The sequence below is a fragment of the Ixodes scapularis genome, unplaced genomic scaffold, assembly GCF_016920785.2.
Source record: "Ixodes scapularis isolate PalLabHiFi unplaced genomic scaffold, ASM1692078v2 PGA_scaffold1__304_contigs__length_218370807, whole genome shotgun sequence".
NCBI classification, from domain to species: domain Eukaryota; kingdom Metazoa; phylum Arthropoda; class Arachnida; order Ixodida; family Ixodidae; genus Ixodes; species Ixodes scapularis.
In genome coordinates this window covers 98,519,465-98,541,298 of record NW_024609846.1, presented here as the reverse complement: position 1 = coordinate 98,541,298, position 21,834 = coordinate 98,519,465, and the positions used below count along the sequence as shown (strand labels likewise).

At 45.6% G+C, this 21,834-nt stretch overlaps 2 protein-coding genes across 5 annotated transcripts in view; both read left to right on the top strand.

Moving 5' to 3' along the window:
- The window catches only part of LOC115315555 (tumor protein p73), an 89,119-nt gene extending 74,200 nt beyond the window's left edge, over window positions 1-14,919 (top strand). Inside the window, exons 13-16 of one of the 2 annotated variants that reach the window (XM_042290856.1) lie at window positions 4,351-4,524; window positions 4,894-4,987; window positions 10,251-10,364; window positions 12,187-14,919. In XM_042290856.1, the coding sequence (XP_042146790.1) occupies window positions 4,351-4,524; window positions 4,894-4,987; window positions 10,251-10,364; window positions 12,187-12,306 (502 nt within the window). In that variant the 3' untranslated portion in view covers window positions 12,307-14,919. The remainder of the gene's footprint in view (window positions 1-4,350; window positions 4,525-4,893; window positions 4,988-10,250; window positions 10,365-12,186) is intronic. The other variant, XM_042290857.1, reaches the window with a different exon arrangement.
- A 537-nt stretch (window positions 14,920-15,456) lies between these two features.
- Window positions 15,457-21,834, top strand: part of LOC8040331 (ventricular zone-expressed PH domain-containing protein homolog 1) — a 51,396-nt gene continuing 45,018 nt past the window's right edge. Inside the window, exon 1 of one of the 3 annotated variants that reach the window (XM_029974721.3) lies at window positions 15,457-15,691. The gene's annotated coding sequence lies outside the window, so the exon portion shown is untranslated. Of the gene's footprint in view, window positions 15,692-15,760; window positions 15,820-21,834 lie in introns of those variants that run through there. The other 2 variants (XM_029974720.4, XM_029974722.4) reach the window with 2 other exon arrangements.

Genomic DNA, 21,834 nt, shown 5'->3' with positions numbered 1-21,834 from the left:
TAAATGCGGACAACAAAAGCAAAACTTAAAGGGGCCCTCCGGAGTGTTCTGCGATGGTCTATTTATGGCGGTAACAAAATCTACAGGCCCTAAGGATCCTAAGAATTATAAAATTACGGTCATGCGCGGTGGATTTCCCTATTAAAATTGCTATCAAAGTCCCCGGCACCACCCCCCTTTCTGAGATGACCCCGGAAAACGGGAGGGGCATCTGTTTACGCGTCAGCCAATAGCAAGCGAAGGATTCCGGCGGCACTGCGCGTCACCAACGCGGCCGACCGCCGACCCACGGAGGAACCTCTCGAACACGCGCGGACCGTCGTCAAGGGGCCCGGACTTTGTGCTCGGCAGTCGTCATTCGTCGCACCGCACCGTCGCGCTGCTACTGCAATACACAGTTGCATTCCACAGATGACAAGGAAAAGTTTCACTCATTGACGTGGAAGGATCACTAAGCTGGCTTCGGAATCGGGATCCACGGGATGAAGGAACACGTGTCCCGCAAATTGGCAAATGTCTCTAAATAACCAAAAATGTGCGCATATGATGATAGCTAGGAAAAAAAAAAACACTGAATTTTAATTATACTCTTTAAGAAACAGCTTTAAATACGGTATGTGAATACAAATACCTAGGATTAATCATAACTTCAGATCTGCGTTGGAACTCACATATTGACTTTATCTCTTGAAAAGCAATGAATAAATTATGGGCATTAAAAAGGAAACTGAAAAATTGCTCGAGCAAAACGAAACTAATGGCGTACAAAACGTTTGTTAGATCTATACTCGGGTATGCCGACGCTGTGTGGGATCCTTGCACAAAACGTAATAATTTTCGTTGTGTGTCGCTATGATAACCCAGCACGTACTAGAACGGAAGATCCACCTACTCGTGCGGCGATGTCGTTGCGGCGCTCTCAAGACGGCAGAAACGCCCGTGTCGTCGTGTTTGTTTACTTCGACTACAGTGGTGATTTCTAAGCATTTGTGTTTTCGAACATCGCCCGGATTTCTTATTTGGCGTATTTCATGCGTGTGCTCAAGTTCAAGGTATTACTGGCGCGTACCGTATGAAGGATGCAAATTTTTACGCGTTTTCATCGGCGAAAAGTGATTAGGGTTAGCAATCCTGAACGCTCGCAACGTCCGTCCGCAACCCGCGATGCCGTTAAAAGGCTGCGCCAGGCAAAAAGCCGCTAATTTCTTTTAAAATGTGTGACACACTTGAGACATAACTGTACTAGTCTATTGAAATAAAGACTTTCCTCAAACTAAGCTTATTTTTTCATCTAACATAAAATAAATTCTTTTACAAAGGTAAGTTGTCTCATGTCACGTATTTTGGCCTGAAAAATTGATGTTTTGGTTATAGTGCGGTACCGCTTACAGTGCAGATTTTCGCGACTCCCGAGACATACGTTATATGCGGTCTACACTCAAATTAGAAAGAATTCAGAAGAAGGTGTTAAGATTTATATTTAATAAGTATGGCAGAAACACCTTGATTTCGGAGCTTTATGTACAGGCCGGCCTTCCGCTTTTAGAAAAACGTAGGAAGATCAATCGGCTGAAATTTATTTTTAATCTAATAAATGTGAAGTATAACTTAGATTATCAAGATTACTTTCTCTTCAACACATCTAGGGTCACAAGAAATAAACACAGTAAATCAATCACTGAAATAAAGTGCAGGACCGACGGTTACAAGTACTCTTATTTTCCTCGTACTATCCATGCCTGGAATGCGTTGCCCGAACAAATTGTCTCTTCAAATTGTTTAACGTTATTTCTAGCATTGATAAACGAATTACCAGAGTTTTGAGGTTTCAGGCCTTGATACCCCTTAAACGAATATTTTTCTGCTCTTTCTGTGTTCGCAGAAAATGGGGGATTGTCTTCCAAGAGAAAATAGTCCCGATATATTTCTTCTGCCATCTGCTTAATAAACGGTTTTGTAATCTAAAACTTTGTATACATATTAACTTGCACCTACTACGCAATATAACAACAGAAACAGACGATCGCAGTAAGTTCCGGAGGGCCCCTTTAAAAGGGTAGGGAAACGAAATTTCAGCGCTCTTTTTCTAGCTTTAATGTGTTGCACGTTGTACCCTAACCTCAAAAACACCAGTCTTCCGTTGAAAGGCACGAGAAAACTAATTTTAAAGCTAAATAACGATCTTTCAATGTGCACCTGGTGGATGCATGCGGAGCCTATTTGGGAGGTAGTCTAGCAACGTTGTGGAATCTGCTACGTAGTCGTGACGTAGCAGATTCTTTCGGAGCAGCGCCACTCTTTGGCATTTCAATGTTTTCCTTCTTAGCTTTCCTCCTGAACTCGCAAATCGCGCATTGTATCAAACGGTCCAAGAAGACGGAAAGGAAGGACTCCCTTCTTTCTCGGAACCTCGTTTGTGCAACCGGAAACAGCCATTCTCCCCCTAGAAGATTAGCCCGCCGCTCAAAACTCGAACAAAGGTTGCTTTCCCCACCCCGTTCAGCCCCAAGCTGACAGTGTTGTGGAAGGTACGTGCTCTTTGGGCCAGCCACACGCTCGTCACCCCACGGGTACTCCGAACGGCTCGGTTGTAACGCGCTGATGCTACTGACAGCATCACAACGCTGACAACGCCACCAAGGGCAAAACTGATAATCACGCCAGCCTTGCTACGTCATGAATGCGGGGAATCTTTTCTTTCTGTTTTTGTTTGCGCCGGATATCCCATGACGCGTTGCGCTCTCCGTTCGCTTCTCTTCGAGCGCTTGCGCGAGTGCACCGTTTGGAACAAAAAATATAGCCAATCGTTCAAAATACAAACGTGCGATTATCATTTACGGTTATTATCCGTCATGCTTGACTCATTTCCGAACAAAATTGGAATATTTCAATTTTTGTTTCCATACCCCTTTAAAGTAAAACAAATGCATCTGTATAATGACGGCGCTTTTGATGCCAACGAATTGCGTCTGCGTGTCATCTGCTTCCTTCCGCTGGTTAATTGCACTTTCCGACGCTGCTCCCGACTCCATCTGTCAATACCCGCACCAAATGTGCCCCACAACTCGACTTGGTCGTCTGCGTCGCCGCCCGCTGTTGACCCTGGCAAGTTTCTTGGCCCTATTTTTTTTACAGAAAGGGAGCTACGCTTTGCAATTTCACAAGAAAAAACCAACCCGTGAAATACACCTTTGACAAAAAGTTTTAGATTGCTACGTGCAGGTGTCAATTTTTACGGTCCATTTTAGATCGAGCCTGGTGACTTGGGACACCCTATAGAAGCTATTTTTTGTGTCTTGGAAGGGTAAAAGTGATGTTTCTTCTCGTTTGCTGATTGTGCATCTGCAACAACCAGAGCAGCGCCGCATGTCAAACACACAACCTTCAACGGCAGGCAAAAGTACTAGTTTCTGCCACTGCGACTTCTACGCTTCGTAACTCGAGAACAAAAAATCTGGGGAACATGCGGTTTGCGCCCTCCTTCATTAGAAAAGACGCCTCCAAAACATACATTTTTTTTTTGTCAAAATTAAAAATTAGAGCCTTTAGCTTGCCCGATTTTTTTTTTCCACAATTTTTAAATTTAAAGAAAAAAAGCTGTTGGCGGTGCCTTGCTACTCCGCAGGAGGGCGGAAGGCATCACTCGGGGAGACGTCGTAGTGTCAACTATCCTGTCCGACGGATCCACGTCCAAATTCAAACTTGTTGTCTTTTCTTGAAACTTGCTTTGTAACAAGTGTTCATATCCGACATAGTCCAAGAACTTTGCTTCTGGGAAGTCTATCCCCTGGTTGCAGTATGAGGGCATGCTTGAGACCTCGAAAGGAATACTTTTAAGATTTTTTTAAATCATACACGTCGGAATTTCCGTGCTTCATTCTGTCCAAGAAGAGGGAAAAATTTGGACTTTGCACCATGTTTACGCATGATGTGAACATTTCGCACGGTGGAAAGGCTGACATTAGGTGTATATTGCTTCACATAAGCATCAGGGCTATGTGCCTGCCGCAGATAACCGAACAAATTTAATAAATTTTTCACATTAAAAAAAAAACAAAAAAAACTTGCAAAACTTATTTTCTTGGCTTGCCCCGCCACCCCCCCCCCTCTGCCGCCGTGGGAGTTTTACGAATTTAGTAGTCCACAGGTTGGGCAGGTATGTAAATGTCGCAGTGTCACGTACATCATTGCATCGCGTGCCACGACAACCCTACGTGAAACGCACATGGGGATCTGCCAAGAAACTTGGCACATGACGGCTTTTGCTGGAAAATTGACCTCGAGTGACGAAGGAAGGAGGGTAAGGCGGGAATCAAGACGGTGTTAAAGCTCTCTTTTTATTTTATCCAGCATCATTCCAAGCTTACCCGACCTTCCTGGCTCCCAAGGGAACGGAAACACTTGCCACGCATCGACCTCATCGAACAACCCTTCCCGCCTGGACAGTGCAACAGCCGTGCTTGCATCCATGAAAGTGGAGCCGGGAACGTCAAACAGCGGTCCTGGCCACCTCACCGTCGAAAGGTTCCGTTCCCCGTCCTTCTCCAGATTTGTTTTTTATGCGAGCGAACACAAACGGATCTCGCATTATGGGGCTTGTCGTGGTCGAATGCAAACGCTCGAGCCGGCCTTGGGGTATCGAGAATGGAGTTTCGGATCCTAATTGCGTTGTAACGCTATTCGGGTGACGACCGGAAAGTTTAGTAATTCATGACCTTCACTACACCGTTTAACTTTTTTTTTTCTTTTTTTGCTTGCACGCTTCCTTCTGCCTGCCAGGGTTTTAGCATCGTTTGCCGGAACGTTCTCGCGGGAAGTCGCCAACGTCTCACCGATGTGTCTTGCTTCTTTTGGTGACACGTGTTGTTTTGCAGTAATTTTCTCCTTTTGCAGCTGGCTGGAGTCCCTTGGTTTACAGCATTGCCAACAGGCGCTCGTGGAGAATGGTTACTCCGACATCGGCAGCTTCTTGGAGATGTCCTATCAGGTATGTCCAAGAGCTTTGACTTTCTTCTTTGCTTCGAGCCAAGCAGCCAGGTTGCAGAGGTCACTGCTAGCTTAAAGGGCCCCTGAAAAGAAGAAAAAAGTTTTTTTAAAAACAGTCTGGTTGAGACACGCGTGTCAAAAAATGAATTTTACGCGAAAAAAAAATTTTTTTAGAGCAATATTGACTGCGCCAGACGCAATTTAGTCGGCAGTCACCTCCTTTCCACTTTTCTCTCTCTCGGCATCTCGGGCGCGTGGAGGAGAAGTAGTCCCCGCCTCTTCGTAGTGGATCGGCTTGGCTGCTTTCCTGGCTTGGCTGCGCCCCGCACGAGAGCCATTGCTACTTCCTGGCCGTGTTCCAAAATTGACTCGATCTTACCCCAGGGTGAGGGTTTTGTACTCTTGGCGTTCTAAAACCTACCCGCGTACAGCGTTTTTCAATCTGTGCTGTCACGTGATACGATCCGCCGGAGAAACTCGGATCCATTTGGAGATTGGGAACACAGCCCCTGGCCGGCTGTCTGCCGGTCGAACGACATACCGCTGATACCGCGTCGTATCGTGCACGTACCGTGGTCGTACACACAGTACATAGTCGTCGCGGTGGACCCCGACCTGAAGCGTCGGTTGCTTCAACGCTGCCAGCAGCTGGGCCTTCGCCCGTACAAGGACACGCCTCGCCAGCCGGAAGGCGTCCGCTCCGATCGCCGCGAGACAACCGCTCGCGAGGCACCCGCTTCGCCGCGGCGAAGCGGGTGCCTCAACGAGTTCGTTCGAGCCGCACGATCCTTCAAGCCGCCGCGAGGACACGCAGTGGTAACTGATTTTTTGTTTATTAAACGTTGAGTGCGGTGCCGCGTGCCTCACTAAACTCTTTACGGGAACCACGGGAACCGACATCTAAACAAAAATTGGCACTGGCGCGCGCCAGAAAACAAACAAAAGATGAGGTAAACGGGACACACGAATCGCGCAAAGAGCAGAAAAACAGAAACCTGTCACCCCGCGCCACTTCCTAAGTACTTACTATGACTGACTAACTAACACAAGCAACAAGCCCTCTTCAGAACGCGAAACGCGAAGACGGCGAGCACGACAAAAAACAAAATGGCGAAGCTTTTGTTTGTTGTTTTGTTGTAGTATCCGAACGGAAGTTACGATTTTGTAAAACGTTTGTAAACAATTGCGACATTCATTCGATGGATTGTTTCTTAAACCTAAAAATATGTAATTCAAAAGGCGATTTCAAGAGATCACGAAGATTTTAGAACCAACATCTAAGCTGTCACTCATTCTATTGGCCAATCAGAAGCTGATTTGAATGACCATGGTTACCAATGAGAAGCCGAGCTGAATGACCTGGAATTTGCGCGCAAATTTTCAAATAAATCTCTCGCCGTCAATATTGCTCTAAAAAAATTTTTTTTTTTTCGCGTAAAATTCATTTTTTGACACGCGTGTCCCAACCAGACTGTTTTAAAAAAACTTTTTTTTTCTTTTCAGGGGCCCTTTAAGGGACGCGGGGCAAGGATTGCTATCTCGACGCTTCTTGCTTCGCGATTCGTTCTTTGGCATTCTTGTCAGCTAATACCGCAATCTCATTGGCTGGGAAGCAATGTGCAGAGGCTCAAGACTTGCCGCATCTGCATTTGTGGAGCTGCCGGTGACCACGGTGTCGACTATGTGAAAGGAACACAAAACTGAGTGTTGCCCCAATTACGGTAGAACTTGCACCCTGGGTTCCATGTTTTTTTCACAAACGCAGTAAAATTTTTTTTTTAAATCTTAAAACGTGCAGGTTAATTAAAGCAGGTCCTCTGTGTAAGAACTGTGATGATGGCAGAGCTATAACAAAGTTGTCCACCAGAGCGGCTTCTGTGGATGTTGATGCAATCTGCACCTGTTCGCCAATACTTCCTTCACCATGCTTATTGTATGCCACTGTTGGATGCACTCAGTGCGGCGATGGTAAAGAGGCTTTTGGTCACATCTTGAAGCTGCCCATTGACAACTTACTTTGTTTGCAATAAAAGTTTGCCTTAGAGTGCTTCCTTTGTTTTTACGTTTTACAAAGACCTGCTTCCCATCTGCACCACCCAGGCGTTGCACTTACTATGTATCTGTGGCTTCTCACTCTGTCAACTTTCCTCGGAATATTTAACTATGTCGGAGTTCTTTTTCTGACAGGATGTGCTGTAAAGTGTGTCATCTCATGTCAAACAGCCGCAGAGTTTAGCACCCGAAGGACAGCATGTCGTCGGCTGGCAATCTATATTTTTTGCTGTGTAACTTTGATAAGAGTTGTATCTTTCTGGTTTCACAATCTTACCAAAATTCAAAGCAGCCTTTCGGATGGTTAAAAAGAAGATGCTTGAAATGTAGGCTAATTTAGTTAGTGCAAGTTTTGTGCTGTTGTTTACTTTGGATTGATGAGAAAAGGGGAAATCAGGGCAGGCTATGCTTCTATTGGTGAGACAAGTTGCTATGTCGCAGTTGGATAAGTACACTAAAGGAGAGGGATCAGGTGCTTGTCATTAGCAGGATTCCTTCATAGTTTACATTGGCACTCAAATTAGACTGCCCTCTTTGAAACACAAAACATGGTGACTTTAGCACAGAATGTGTCATCTGGCTGCCACCTTACCATATCCGTTTAAAGAGGCCCTGCAACAACTTTTTTACTGTTTCTTAATTTGCACTGAACCTGAGCGCACTGACTTAGTAACTTAGTGAACTTTTTATTTTCTCAAAATTCGTTTTATTTTAAAAGTTATAGGCATATTAAAATTACAAAAACGAGCAAAAAATAACCTCCCTCATGACGTCCTCGTGTGTCGTTCACGCTATTAATTGGTCATACTGAAGCCAAGTGCTACTACAGTCGAGCCCGCTTACAACGAACCCTTCTACAACACGAAACGCGTTCGCTAGAAGAGAAGTTCGTTATAAATGGACTTGCCCTTAAAATTCAAGATAAATAAGTAAGCACGGCACAAATTGAAAGCGCAACACCTGCGATCGATGCGCATGGCGTTTATTCAAGGAAGTCCGTAATCGCTGTTTGCTTCCGCAGTGCAGATCCAATTATAGCGCTCTCCAAGTTGCTCAGCTGATCGATGTGAACATCGCTCAGTCCCCGTGTGTAGACCAGCTGCTTCAACGAAGCTATGTGCCCCAAAGCCATCGCTGTCGAAACCGGAGGTGAGGGAGCAACCCCACCGCCGACGTCGTCTTCGTCGTCATCTTCGTCGTCGGACACCGCGATGTCCTGCCGCACCTCCCGCACGATAGCTTCGTCGGAGGCGCTCTCCGAGACGATGACATCTTCGTCGGCGTCAACGAAGTCGTCCCACGTCTGCCCTTCCTCTGTCAGACTAGCAGGAACGGCTTCGGTCCACAGGGTCAAGTCGATGCTTAGCGCATCGTCTTGGCTTGCTTCCGCAGAAGAAAACGAAATCCCAGCTTTTCGAAAGCAGTTCTTGATGCTGTCAGACCTGACCTCCATCCAGGAGGCCTTCAGCATTTCCACCGCGTTCATGAGAGAAATTGTCAGCTGAGGCCCTTGCGCACTTGGTCGGCCGATTGCGATGAGCAGCCTTTCGATGACGCGGCGGCGGTAGCACACTTTGAAATTTCTGATGATCCCCATGTCGAGGGGTTGGAGCTTGGCAGTGGCGTTTGGAGGGAGGAACATCAAAGTCACAGCATTCAGCTGTGGGTTCACGTGATGAGCTGAGCAATTATCCAGGATCAACAGGATCTTCCATTTTTGCTTGACCATGGCATTGTCAAGCTCCGTGAGCCATTCGGCAAAGAGTCCCCGAGTCATCCAAGCCTTGGCACTGTCTTGGTACCGTACGGGCAGGGGGTTGGTGAAACAGCGCGGTTTCTTCGCCGTTCCAATCACAAACGGCAAGCACCTGTCGCTGCCGTCTACATTACAGCACAGGAGCACAGTTATCCGCACCTTGCTGTGCTTCCCACCGACGCATTTGTCGCCCTTTAACGCGTGCGTATGCACAGGCCTCATCTGGTAAAACAACGCGGTCTCGTCCGCGTTGTAGACATCTTGCTCACTGTGGCTGTAGATCTCTTCGAGGTTGTCAGCAAGCCACTGCTCCGCTCTCTCTATGTCCACGGATGCCCCTTTCCCGACGATGGACTTGTAAACAATCCCGTGGCACTCCTTGAAACGATGGAGCCATCCGTTTCCAGGGCTGAACTCTGTGAAATTCAGGAGAAACGCGAAGTCCCTGGCTTTCCCAAGCAGCAGGGGTCTGCTGATGGGGACGTTCATAGTTCTTGCGTCGAGAAACCACTTGAAGAGAGCGTCTTCGACGTCTTTGTACGCGGCGTGCTGCAGCCGTTTTCGAGCACTGCAGTCGCCATTCATGCTCATTGCTGCCATGATCTTCTCCTTTTCCTTGGCGATCGTCGAAATGGTGGACTTCGATAAGCCATATTTCTTGAACAGGTCTCCGTTTTTCGCCCCGGCGCTCAGCTCCTGAAGGATTGCAGATTTCCTGCCCATGTCGATAGCCTTGCGTTTCTTCGCAGTTGAAGCAATGTCCGACATAACGATCGATGATTCGGCGAGTGACCGAAGACTGAACGATTGCGCGAAGGTCGAGCCGAAACTGACGGAACCAAACGACAAGAGGCAACATGCTTCAGACGGAACGAAAGACAAAAGACCGCAAAACCCCAGCACCCAAAATAAAGAAAGCAAAAAAAAGAAAGGGCTTTGCACACGGCCCCAACACTTCGAGCAGAACGCGTGCAAAACGTTGGGCTGACAGGCCTGATTGTCTTGCTTTCCCCTTTCGTTCCTCTTCCCTCCCATTCCCCTCCCCAAGAACCCGACGCTGTCGGGGTGTTGCGATGCCGGTGCTCCTTCCGCGTTTTGCGCCTCCTCTCCTCCGCCTTATCTCCGCCGGCAGCAAAGGTCGTGGCGCCGTTTCGTTCGTTCTCTCCGAGAATTGCGCTCAGAAAGGGCCGTTAAAAGTGGGCCGTTTTGTGCAGGATTCTTGCGAAATATGTTGGGGGATGAGAAATTGTTCGTATTAACCGAACGTTCGTTTTAAGTGGGGCCGTTATAAGTGGGCTCGACTGTACTCCCTTATAGCTTGCTTTGCTGTGTGGTAGCCTCGCAGCTTGCCAAAACTATTTTCTTTGAGTTGCGGGTCACCTTGTATCACATTGTACATGAAAATGCAGTTTGAGGTATGGACTCACAGTGCTAACGTTTTCTATTTTTTTTTTAGGACATTTTGAAGGTGAAGATGACCCCATTTGATAGGAGGCAATTGTTCCAGGCCATTCCACTCCTCCACCAGCAACTCTTTGCTCCGGAACAAGAGGAGATTTCATCGAGTCCGGTAACGGAATACATTCTTTTAATTGTGTAGACACTTGCTGTCTCAAGCCAACGAGAAAAGAACAGTAAAATGTGTCGTTAGATGTTTACACAGTGTGAGGTTAGTCTGCCAGAGTTTTTGGTGACCTAGCTACATGCTGTAGATAAGAAATTTTGCTAGTGCAGTACAACTGCTAGCCCGAGGTCTTAAAGACCGACCGGCACAAGCACGCAAATGCCCATAGCTTTGGCTTTATTGCCAGAAAGGTTATCCTGCCCTAGCAGTCTCGACTTTGCCGAATTTGAATGCAGAAATAATCGTCGTCGCTATGGCTGGTCGTCGATTAAAAATTTCAACCCGATTGATTGCTACCCTTTAATCGATTAATCGTTCGATTGCCTTCATTGGGTGTGGGGATGCATCATAGCTCTCCAATTATTGTTACTTCACCACAACTAAAGCTATTCCGACAGTGCTCAAATCTAGCACCCGGAGACTGGTGGTGAGGGGCTTGGCTCTGTGAGGAACGGCCGACTTTGCCAACAATGCAAAGTAAAAAGGATTCTTTCTAAACGTTTGTTGACATTGGGGGAGAAGAACGAAGGATGTCAAAGAGGAAGGGGCGAGAGCAAAATCGTAAGAATGTTGACCATCGCATAACGACTGTTTCTACGTTAAAATTCGGCAAGAAAGCCAGGACATCAGGACGAGACAACTTTTTCTGGTGATAAAACCAAAGCTACGGAGAACTAGGTGCTTATCGAAGAAGTTCCGCACGCGCGGTCTTCACTTCTGAAATGTCAACAAAAAGGCAAAAGCCGTGCGAGGAATCGGAAGAGTCCTGGAGAAGTCACGAGGCCGCTGTGGCACCCTGCCACTCAATATTGGCTTTTCTAGGCTTACAGTCTCGGAAGATGCCACCGCAAAAGAGGCCATACCCAAGCTATTGCTGCAGAAGGGTAGGAGAAAAAAAAAAAAAGTGTTGATAAGGGCTTTCGGCCTGGTCAGAAAGTATACTTGCTGGTTGGCTATCTGCTTCCCAAAATAGTGCCACACTACCTCACGCCGCTATAGCGCTCATACAGATTAAAATAGACGGGCGAGAAAAAAAAAAAAAAAACACCATCATCTCCATAAATCTTTGTTTAGTAAAGAAGAGGATGATAAAGTGCTTTTTCTTTTTAGGTGCTGGAGATCTCAAATATCTCCTTATCCTTTCTTACCTTCTTGCTTCGATTCCTATGTACCTTCATTACATGGGTGTTACCTACTCTCCCCCTTTCTTTTCAATTTTCGTTCCTTTCACCCCAACTGTTGGTATACTTGGTGCATCCACTAATCTTCACTTTTCTATCCATCTGGATTGCAATCACTTATGGAGGATTGGTGGCCGATAGTGATAAACACCGCAGCTCTGAGCTCAGAGGCAAAAAAAAAAAAAAAAAATTGGGTTGTGTGTGTGTTTATACAGCCTAGAACTTGGTCTGCCTCACAGGGGCGACGAGTCTCCCAGCTGTAGATGAGAAATTTAGCCAGTGCGGTACAGCCGCTAGCCTGGGGTCTTTAACGTGCATCACGCAGTAGTGATACACGAACGCACGCCGGTACGATGCTCATCCAGATCGAAACGGGCAGGGGTGGGGCTCGAACCCAGGATCCCCGGGTTCTGCAGCGCGAGCTTTCGCTCCACGTGCTCCGAGCTGGTGTGCGCTAGACCACTCGGCCACCGATCCCTTAGCTCCGAGGCAAAGGCAGTGTTACCACTGCCTTTGCCCCGCTAGAAGGGCAAAGGAGCTAATCTTTTTTGTTCGTTACAACTGAACACATATCATTTGTTTTTCAGGAATTTTCAACCCAGGAGAGTCTGCGAGCCAGCCAACTCAGTGGTTCGTCCTCCGGATCCAGCACCAAGAGCTACCGCGTGACGCATGTGAAGATCATCCGGCACCTCAAAGATGTTTAAGGCTAGACGTCTAAGGCTGGTTCATGCACTTGCGTTGGAGTGTGATAGAGCGTGTTGCGCCCGCTCGTGACCGCTTACGACTGGAGGACACACTGGCACAACTGATGCCATCTGTTGAATAGCCGGGACCAGATGAACACTGCGCCAGAAGTACATGGACAGAGGTGACAAAGCACCGCCTGCAGGTGATGTGGGACAGACTGTGTCACACCGTGGAACCTGTGCACTGAACTATTCTCGGTATGAAGCAGAACTAACACTTTTATTTATGGTACCAGAGGCATTCTCACGAGTGCCCGCCCTGGATTCATATTTATTCTTCAAACCTTTTACAATGGCAGCTCTTAGTGCCCCATCCCGGCTTCCCGGCACAAGGTGCTCATGAACGAACTCACAACACCACCCTGCAGCAGAGGCACTGCTCTCCCTCTTGCCGTCATTCCTTGCTTACAGCGAGGCTCTCTTTCACTCCCGTCCCCCTTTTCTTCCCTGTAGGCCTCCACTTTTTCAAAAAACCCACGTGATCACAGGGAGAGCGCCCCCCTCCCCATCGTTCCTGCTACATCTACATACCCTCCTGCGACGCACTCCCTTCCTCCTCCTCCCTCCTCCCTTCCTCCCTCCGGCAGCCGCGGTTGCAAAATATTCGGATGGACGCGCTGTGCGGACGCGCTCCCTCTCCAACCCACTGCCGCCGCCCAGGTTCCATTGTGTAATCTATGTGCCCCTACAGAAAGGCTCACATACATACTTCCGCTTCTTCCACCGCAGGTGCGGTCACATTCTGAAAGAGCATTTCAGTGAAAAAAGAAAAATGCATGTCTCTGTGTTCTTCTCCAACACATGCAACATCTAGCACAATCGTTCCACCGAAGCAAACATCTCGTTACCCACATCTTCTACATCAATTCCACTGAAAGCAAAGAACCCCCTGCCAACATTGTGTAGCACACTGATTGAAGGCAAATCTCCTTCATCGTGCCTTTCCACGACGCAGTAGCTACCGCTGTCGATCGCAGCACACTCTGGTTGTTTTTGTTTTTTTGTTTTTTTTTTAGGGATCCTTTCACAGTCTTTTTTAAATATGTTGTAAGCGACCATTTTTTGTAGATAGTGCATAGATTTCATTTCTGAAACACTGTCAAAGCCTTTATTCCACAGGGTGTCTCAAATAGCGGCCAGGCTCTTTATATCGGTTTAAAAGTCGGTTTCTTATTTTATCGCACTATGATTTTGTGCAGCGTTGCCCACAGGTGGTGCATTTTTTCTATAAAATTTGCAAGGAGCGAACTTACCTGAGCAAAAAGTAAAAAAAGAAATAGGCTTAACTCCTATGGATATGCAGCGAATCCACCGGTCTTCAAATAATAGGGTGCCGTTTGGCAGGGGAGACAAGAGATGGCGCAAGCGGTCACGACGCCACCTGCCGCCAACGAACGAGCATACGAAGCCAACAGTCGGCGTCGTTAGCAGACATTCTTTTCGACTCAAAAGCGGCACGCGTTCCGGAGGCGACAATAGTCACATAACCAAAAAGGTGTGCTGTAACAAGTAACTGCAAAACAAACAACACAAATACCCCGGAAAAAAAAAACGCAGTTAAAGTAATTTGACACCCTATTTTTTAATCGATAGTATCTATTCAATGTCTTTTATTAGTAAGGAAAATAAAATCATGTATTGGCAAGTGATATCGAAAAAGCTTGCGCCGCTTTCGAGTTGAAAGTACTGTCTGCTACGTATTTGATGCCGGCTCTTGGCGCCGTATGCTCATTCGTTGGCGGCAGTTGGCGTCGCGACCGCTTGTGCCATCTCTTGTCTCCCGTACAAAACGGCGCCTTATCGTTTGAAGACCGGTGGCTTCAATGAGTTTCCATAGGAGTTAACCCTTTTTATTTTTTTTACTTTTTCCTCAGGGAAGTTTACTTTTTTGCAAACTTTATAGAAAAAATTACCACCTTTGGGCAACGCTGCACAAAATCGTAGCGCAATAGGTTAAGAAACCGATTTTTGAGGTTGATTTAAAGAGCCTGGTCGCTATTTGAAACACCCTGTAGATTGGAAGATTGGACACAGATTGGAAGCATGGCAGATACGGCTACCTAGTAAGTTGCACCAGTGTGCTTGTGTGTTTTCTGTTGTAAGCGGTCACGAGTGGGCAGAATGCATTCGGTCACTCTCAATTGCAGATGCGTGAACCAGCCTTTAAAAATGCAACGCTAGTGTTTTTTTGTTTGTTTTTTTTTTTTTTTTTTCGTTTTTTGCTCAGGTTTTACCATTGTGGAAGTAGTTTCATAAAGTTTATTTGTTGTTCATGAATGTCTTGCAAGGTCGCAGTGCTGCCTTAATTGTGCAATCCCGTGTTCACTTAAGGGAACAAGGACTTTGTGCATTTTCCCTTTCATGAAAAAGAAAGGGTTAGTATTACTATTTTTTTTATATAATTTTTTGTGATATAGCAATATTGCTTTACTCGGAACATCAAGAGTGGCTATATTGACACGCAGTCATTTGTTCCTCATTTGTGCATGCATCAAGAGCATTGTATTTTCTATAAAACTGTTACAGTGCCATAGCTCTTCGGGGCTTTGTAAATAAATATATTGTTGCAAGATATATGTATTCTTTATGGTGCATCGCTAAAGGTTGTTTGTAATAGCCATGCAGATGCAGGGTCCGAGTAGAAACGAGTAGAAGATTGGAGGGGACAGCTTTGGGGCTAGTGTACCGATTTCGGTAGTGTTCTTATTTTGGGACAGTTCATGCTTTTAGCCATAGTTTATGACTAGCGTATTAAAACAGTGAATAGTAAGAATACCTTGCTGTTCAGTCTGCTCGGGGGGAAAGGAAAGGGGAGAGAAATGTTATTTTAAATTTCTTGGTTACTGTTATTCCGGAGGTGGTTTTCGCTTATAAGCCGCACAAATCTTCCTTCCTCTTACTCAATTAGCTTCAAAATTATTAGCCTTTCAGGTATTTTATAATGCAGGAGCTCGCGAGTAGCTTCGTGCTGTGTTATTGAATAATATAAGTTTAATTTCTTCGTGCTTCGAAGCATGAAGCTTCAACCCAACCTGGTTGAACCAACTGAACAGCGAGGACCAACGTTAGCGAGGACGCCCCCACCCAGACTGCTTCGACCAAGCAAGCAACCAACCCTGTAACAAACTACACACAAACAAACGAATGTGCCACCGCAAGTGCCTTCCTTCCACTTTTGAAACTTTATAATTTACGGCGTGGAAATGAACCAATATCGGTGAAAGTCAGCGCAAAGCCAGCTCGGACAACTCAGGATTCAGTCGACCGTTCGGCAGTTCCGCTTTCGTGCCGACACGAAACCGAGCGTTGTAGACGGATCGCCAACGTTGAGCTGCTCCTCCGCGTAAGTCATTGACGTCTGCATTCGTGTGCAAACCTCGGCAGCAATCCGGTCCTGCGAAGGCGGGCGGTACGCCAACGCGGTCAAAGTTTTCGTTGCCTCGACTGCCTCGCCGTGGTCATTTTAAAAAGGTCCGTGCGGTGTTCTTGCTCATCGGAGTCGTCCGTTTCCCGACAGTCGCCGTGGACACGTGTTAAGCTGTCACTGGCATCAAATGCCGTTCCGAAGTTGTCCGTAGCTCCCAAGCTTTGATCCCGGTTTGAGCATTTGGGTTGTGTTTTCTTGATCGAGGGGATGAGGGGTTTGCTCGTGTTCTTTCTCGATGGACGGTCCTACGCTTGGAGAGATGTGGGGCAAGATTGTCAGCGGCTTGTCGTAAAAGTTGTAAAGCCGCTGCGGTGGAACGCATATTGTGGGCCTTTTAATTCTTCGACGTGTGTTCATCGGGATACTTCATTTCGTTGTCACGTTATCTGGCTAATTCAGAGCACTAAAACAGTATCGTGTATTTTTTTTTTCAATTATTTTTTGTTTGTTTGTTTGTTTACAGGCGTTACATTTTTGGGGATTTCCTCTAGCACCATGGACCGTAATATTTCGCGCAATTTTAGTGGCTTTGAGTAATGCATATTTAACGACAGAAAGCCTTCATCGATGAGCAATAAGATGACGAGCGAAGAACTCTTTGGCGTACCTCGCTGATGCTCCACAAAAGGAGATGCGAGGTGTCAATTCTTCCTTGGGAAAACTCGGCTCAATAAATAACACACACTGTTTACACACACACACAAAAAAAAAAAAAAAAAAGCGGAGCATGTAATGTTTTTTTAGACTGGCCTGGCTCATTGAGGAGAAAATTAAATATACTGCATTAACATTTTTTTGTTGGATTTTATCAACATTGATAGTAAAGCAGCCAAGTTAAACTTCCATATCTCTTGGTGAGTGATTTAATAATTTTTTTAACATTTCTCTCTAAACATTTTATATTTGCTGTCATTATGCATTCATTCTGATTTGCCTTTACATCATATATTCTATATGCTCATTGCAACCTTACTAGAACAACTCGGTTGGGAAACTGCCATAGAGCCTGCTTTGCAAAAGTAGCTCCGATCCATTCTCGAGAACCGAACTAAAAGCGATCGCAACAGTGTCATTTCTCCCGCAGCAGCTAGTCAGAGAACCGCAAGGAGAACTAGAGAGGAGTAGTGGGTCCAGATGCTGGCCGGAGAGGTTACTCTTTCTGTGGATGCTAGTAGAGGGTGCCACCGCCGCCTTCGCTTGAAGTTCTCCAGCCCTGCCAGCTCCGCCCCATTGACTTATGTAGAGCTCTGTGCGATGACCGCCGTTTTAATTTTATTTCTTTAAAAATAATATTTCCGAAATTATATGTTTCAAGAGTATCGTAAAACTGCCTATTATTCTCGTGCCTTCCACCGTTTGGAGCGCGCACTCGCTACGGTGCCGTGGAGACGGGAAATGACCACCCAATGACCCAGCTGAGGTTGACATTCTCAAAGATAAACGGAGCAGTTCACTTACGTAATCCCTACCTTTCTTTGCATCACTACTCTTTCTGTAGTTCTCTTAAAGGGGTCATGAAATGATTTTTCATCTTCTTCCTCCTTAGCTTTAATCCTCAACTCAAAAGCAAATTGAGAAATCACGTTGTCTTGGCATGCTTGGGCACCGGTGCATTGACTCCAAGCTTTCACCATGCTTTTTAAGCGCACCATATAACTTGTCATTCGCAAGTGATGATAAGTACCGTCAAGGCACCCATTGGCCACGAACGCAAATCCAAATATTTGTTGATGGTTTGGTTGCGTGAGCTGGGGTCAGCTGACGTGCTTTGGGTACAGCATATGTTTCATAGTGTAAACACAGCTTGCTTTCGAAGGAGAGAAGGTACGAAATAGTCCGCTGTGTCTTTAAAGGGATACTTCAACGAAATTTGAAATATTCCCGTCGTGTTCAAAAATAGGTTGAATATGATCCACATTATCCGTAAATGACAATCGCACCTTTGTATTTTGAGCCTGGTGGCTGTATTTTTCGTTATAAGCGGCCCACTCGGGCAAGCGCTCGGAGAAGGCCCAGCGGAGACCACGTGACATCCAACGCAATCGTGACGTAGGTCGTCTCGGGACGAGCAAAGCTACGGCGAGGCTAACGTCGAGAGGATGGCCTAGTCGTTCCAGCCACCGAAGTGGCTGCTTTTGTACGAATTTTGAGTGACGGGTTAATCTTCTATAATCTTGTAGGGGGACAATAACAACTTCTGCGACACACAAAAGGCATTCTCGGGAAGAGGGGAGTTCCTCCTTCCCCTCTTCTCTCGTCGTGGCCGGAGGCAAGACACTCACCGTCACTAGCTGTCAAGGTTTTTAGACGGGCATTACAAGCGAGGTGTTAGCGACATCCACCAGGTGCTCTTTGCTAATCATTTCATTTGTTTTAAAATTCCTTTTCATGACTTTTTTAACAAAATATTGGTGTGTTCGATGTCATACTGCTCCTTTGAGAAGCTGACTTTTGACTTTTTACCCCCTTTCTTTTGGCTCGCTAAGCTATAGGCAATTAGTAAAGTCCCAATGTAAAATCATTTATCCCAGCCCAAAATTTATCCTATGACCCCTTTAAATATGGAAGTCAAAACAATAAAAACAATGCAAAAATCTTTTTTTTTTTTTTTTTAAAGAGGCCAATGTAAATTATTTTGATCTGCAAATTCGGAACTAAGAGTATAATTTTTGACATTCCCGTTTTAGTGCAAAAGCATTAACTGTCCCATGGAGCGAAGCCAGTGTTGCCTAGCAGCAAAAACGGCACCTGAATTTCCATTGGCCAAAATCACAGCAATGCAGATGCTTCGTCACGGAAGCCAGCGGGGCGCTCAATGTCAGAGCGGACGCACCTCGGGAATAAAATACAAAGAAAAGCACAGCAACACAGGTGCATCGTCACGGAAGCCATGAGCCGGTGTAGCGCCGCACCTGCATAGTGGGGGAGCGTGATGTCACTGCTGGAGTGCCGTGTGAAAAAAGATGTGGCACACTGCTTGTAGGAATGCACTGCATGTAGGAATGCGAAAGCATTTTTACACGTAAGCAGTCTTAAGTGTCTTCGTTTTTTTGTGTTCTGTGAGGCAGTCATGGCACATGAACATTCAAGACCACACTGCACAGCCTATCTGATGGAATCTTGTAGACAACTCCAGAATGCAGTCTGGTGAAGGAACCTTGCATTTATTGTTCCATCCCTGTTTATGTTCGAAGTAAAATGGAATAATCTAACTCATCCAGAAGTCCGTTTTATAAGCAGTGCTGAGAAAAAAATTTTCAGCAAAAGCTTTTTTTTGATTTGTACAAGAACCCAAGAAGTAAGGAAGCACAATATTAAATCTTGAAATACTTTGGAGGCTTTTGTAATTGAACTTTGAACTGTAGCCAGCTGACATTATAATTGAACTTCGAACTGTAGCCAGCTGACATTATAATTGCCCGTTTGATTGCTATGTACTCCTCTGATGCAATGAATACAAGTAGTTTTTAGTGCATTGCCTATGGACGACCGGCACCTACTTTGACAAACCCTGAGTGGGCACAATGCCTAGATCAAATTTTCCTAACATGCTTTTCATAAGACAAGCACAATCCTTTAAACTGTATCCCTCTCCAAGTGGAAGTTATTTGATTATTGCCCAATATCGTACACAATTCCCGTTTTGCTACCGGAATATTTTTTTTTTTCGAGACATTTTTGAAACGGCAATTAGTAATGCTTTTCCATTAAAGATAGCCTTTGTACCCTTTGGGGACTGCTAACAATAACCAGTTTAGTCAGTCTGCAGCATGGCCAAAGACTTGTCCTTCCGTACCCCTTCCAACGATATGACACCCATGTGATATTTCCCTTCTCAACCTGGAAAGACGAATCCCCAGATCACTCAATCTGTCTAAAGAATCACAAAGAAAAGTGGTCAGATCTTCTGGGGTAGAGAACAAAATAGACACGTTTGTGTTGTGAAGGTGCCTGACCAAACATAATGAAACATGTAATTTATGTGTACGTCCCGCTTTACGGGAGACATACTCATTGGTATAGCTTATTTTAGGTTTATCTATTCACTGTCTGTTTCTCTTCATTGCCCTTACTTCCGGTTTGATGTTAAGTGGATTGTAGCAAGAAGAAAATTAAGGGGGTTCAGTCAAAAGTTGGCATAGCAGTTGCTCTTGGGGGATGTTTTCTTTTTGGGCCTTTGTGTGCCCATTTTCTGTCTTAAGTGGTGTGGTGAACCTTAGAGGGGATTAACCAGCTGGTCTAGTGCCCATAAACACTCTTAAGCTTTGGCACACATTTTTTTTCCCAACCTTTTTCCGGAATGTGTATCTGCTCGCATTTTCTGGTCAATAAACCCCCAGCTGCATTTGCCTTGGCGGTTTTTGTTTTAATTGCTCATCCCAGGCTTAATAATTGTGTATTCGCAAAATGTTTGCAAAAAGCGGATGTTCTTTAAGTTTATTGAAAGGCCACGAACACTAAGTGACCGCAACACGCTGGCAGTTCACGAGATTGTTCAGAGAAAGTCGACTAGAGCGCCACGGCTATCCTCTGCTTTTTACCATGTTTGCGGGTCCCCTCATTAAGAGCGGGGTCGTAGCCAAGTGGACCAACTACCGCTCTCTAGGCAACTGTTGCAAGGCTGCAAGTATTGGTTGAGGTCAATTGCCATGCAAGGGCAGGTGGCACCATCTTGCAGTGTCATTTCACACTAGCTACATAAATCAACTTTCATGTTTTGACTCGTGGCTAAAGCGTGGCGCTGTTATCGTATTTAGTTTGGTCTCGGTGGATGCAAGTGGTCCGGGTTTCAAGGTTGAGCTTCCAAACTGAGTGTCTTGGCAGTGTTGGCTCATGGGTACTATATTTCTGGCAGGAAGTTTGGGCATTGCCACCTGGTGGAATATTTTCACAACCCAGAGTGAGGAAACTTCGACTTCCTCTGCTGGTGCAAGCATGTGCAATACCAAACTTCTTTGCACTATGAAAATTAAAACATAACCGCTTGGTTAGCCCGTGCATTGCCCGTAGTGAGGAAAACAGTTGCGCCCTTAGCGAGCTTCCCACCGCAAATAGCGTATATGGTATCCTGAAAGCCTGCATACCTTTGCATGGAACATAATATTTTGGTCGTTGGTAGTGTTTATGATAAGGCGACCCTCGATGGACTTGCTTAGTTATTTCATTGCTTAGCTGTTGCATTTTTATTCTAACTGGCACAAATACCTCGTATCAAAGTGGCAGCTTTATACTTGAAATTGTGTCTGATGTAACTCATTGCCTAACCCCATGAAGTACATCATTCAACACGCTTGTGTTGCATTTAGTTCTGGCTTTGAGCAAAGCACAGATGTTGTTGTTAGCAATTTAGTTAGAAAAAAAAGTGGAGGCAATTGTGTTGTAGGCTCGTAGGCCCGTCTGTCACTGCCTCGCAAAGCATAGACGTAAACTTACTTATGTTCTAAAATACGCCTCAATCATTAACACCCTTTCCTAATATAAGCCTTCTTTTTGTGCAAAGTGCATGTCTGGCACAATATCCTGGTAGTCGGCCCCCTTCCCCCTTAGGGTTGGTTCTTGCTGAAAAGACACAGAAAGATAGCCCATCTCTAGAAATACTGTATTAGCTGGGTTCAATTATCTGTTGTGAAGGGATGGGCGGTATCTGAGTTTTCAGTGATATTGATTGCTCCTTTGACAGCTCAGGAAGCGAGGGAATAAACAAAGTCTTTTCTTTGTTTTTCAAATCACACAATGTTTGTCATGTGGTCTACCACAGCTGATGTACATAGGAGTGTGCGAGGGTTCAAGCCAAGCACTGTTCTTGGGGCCTTCATGCTCACTGAACATTAACTTACTTTTTTTTTAACTTTTCACATCTTAGTTGCCCTTTGTAGGAAGTGAGTTAGTTTTCGGGACATTGTGGTTTACTTTGTCATATTAATTTGTACATTCAGAAGACTCTAATATGGCCTTTTGGGACTTCTATCGATAGTAAGTCGACCATCATAAAAGTGTCTTGCAAGTCCTGACATGAATCTTAATGCAGTGATGTGATTGCTGCGCCAATTGCGCCAAAC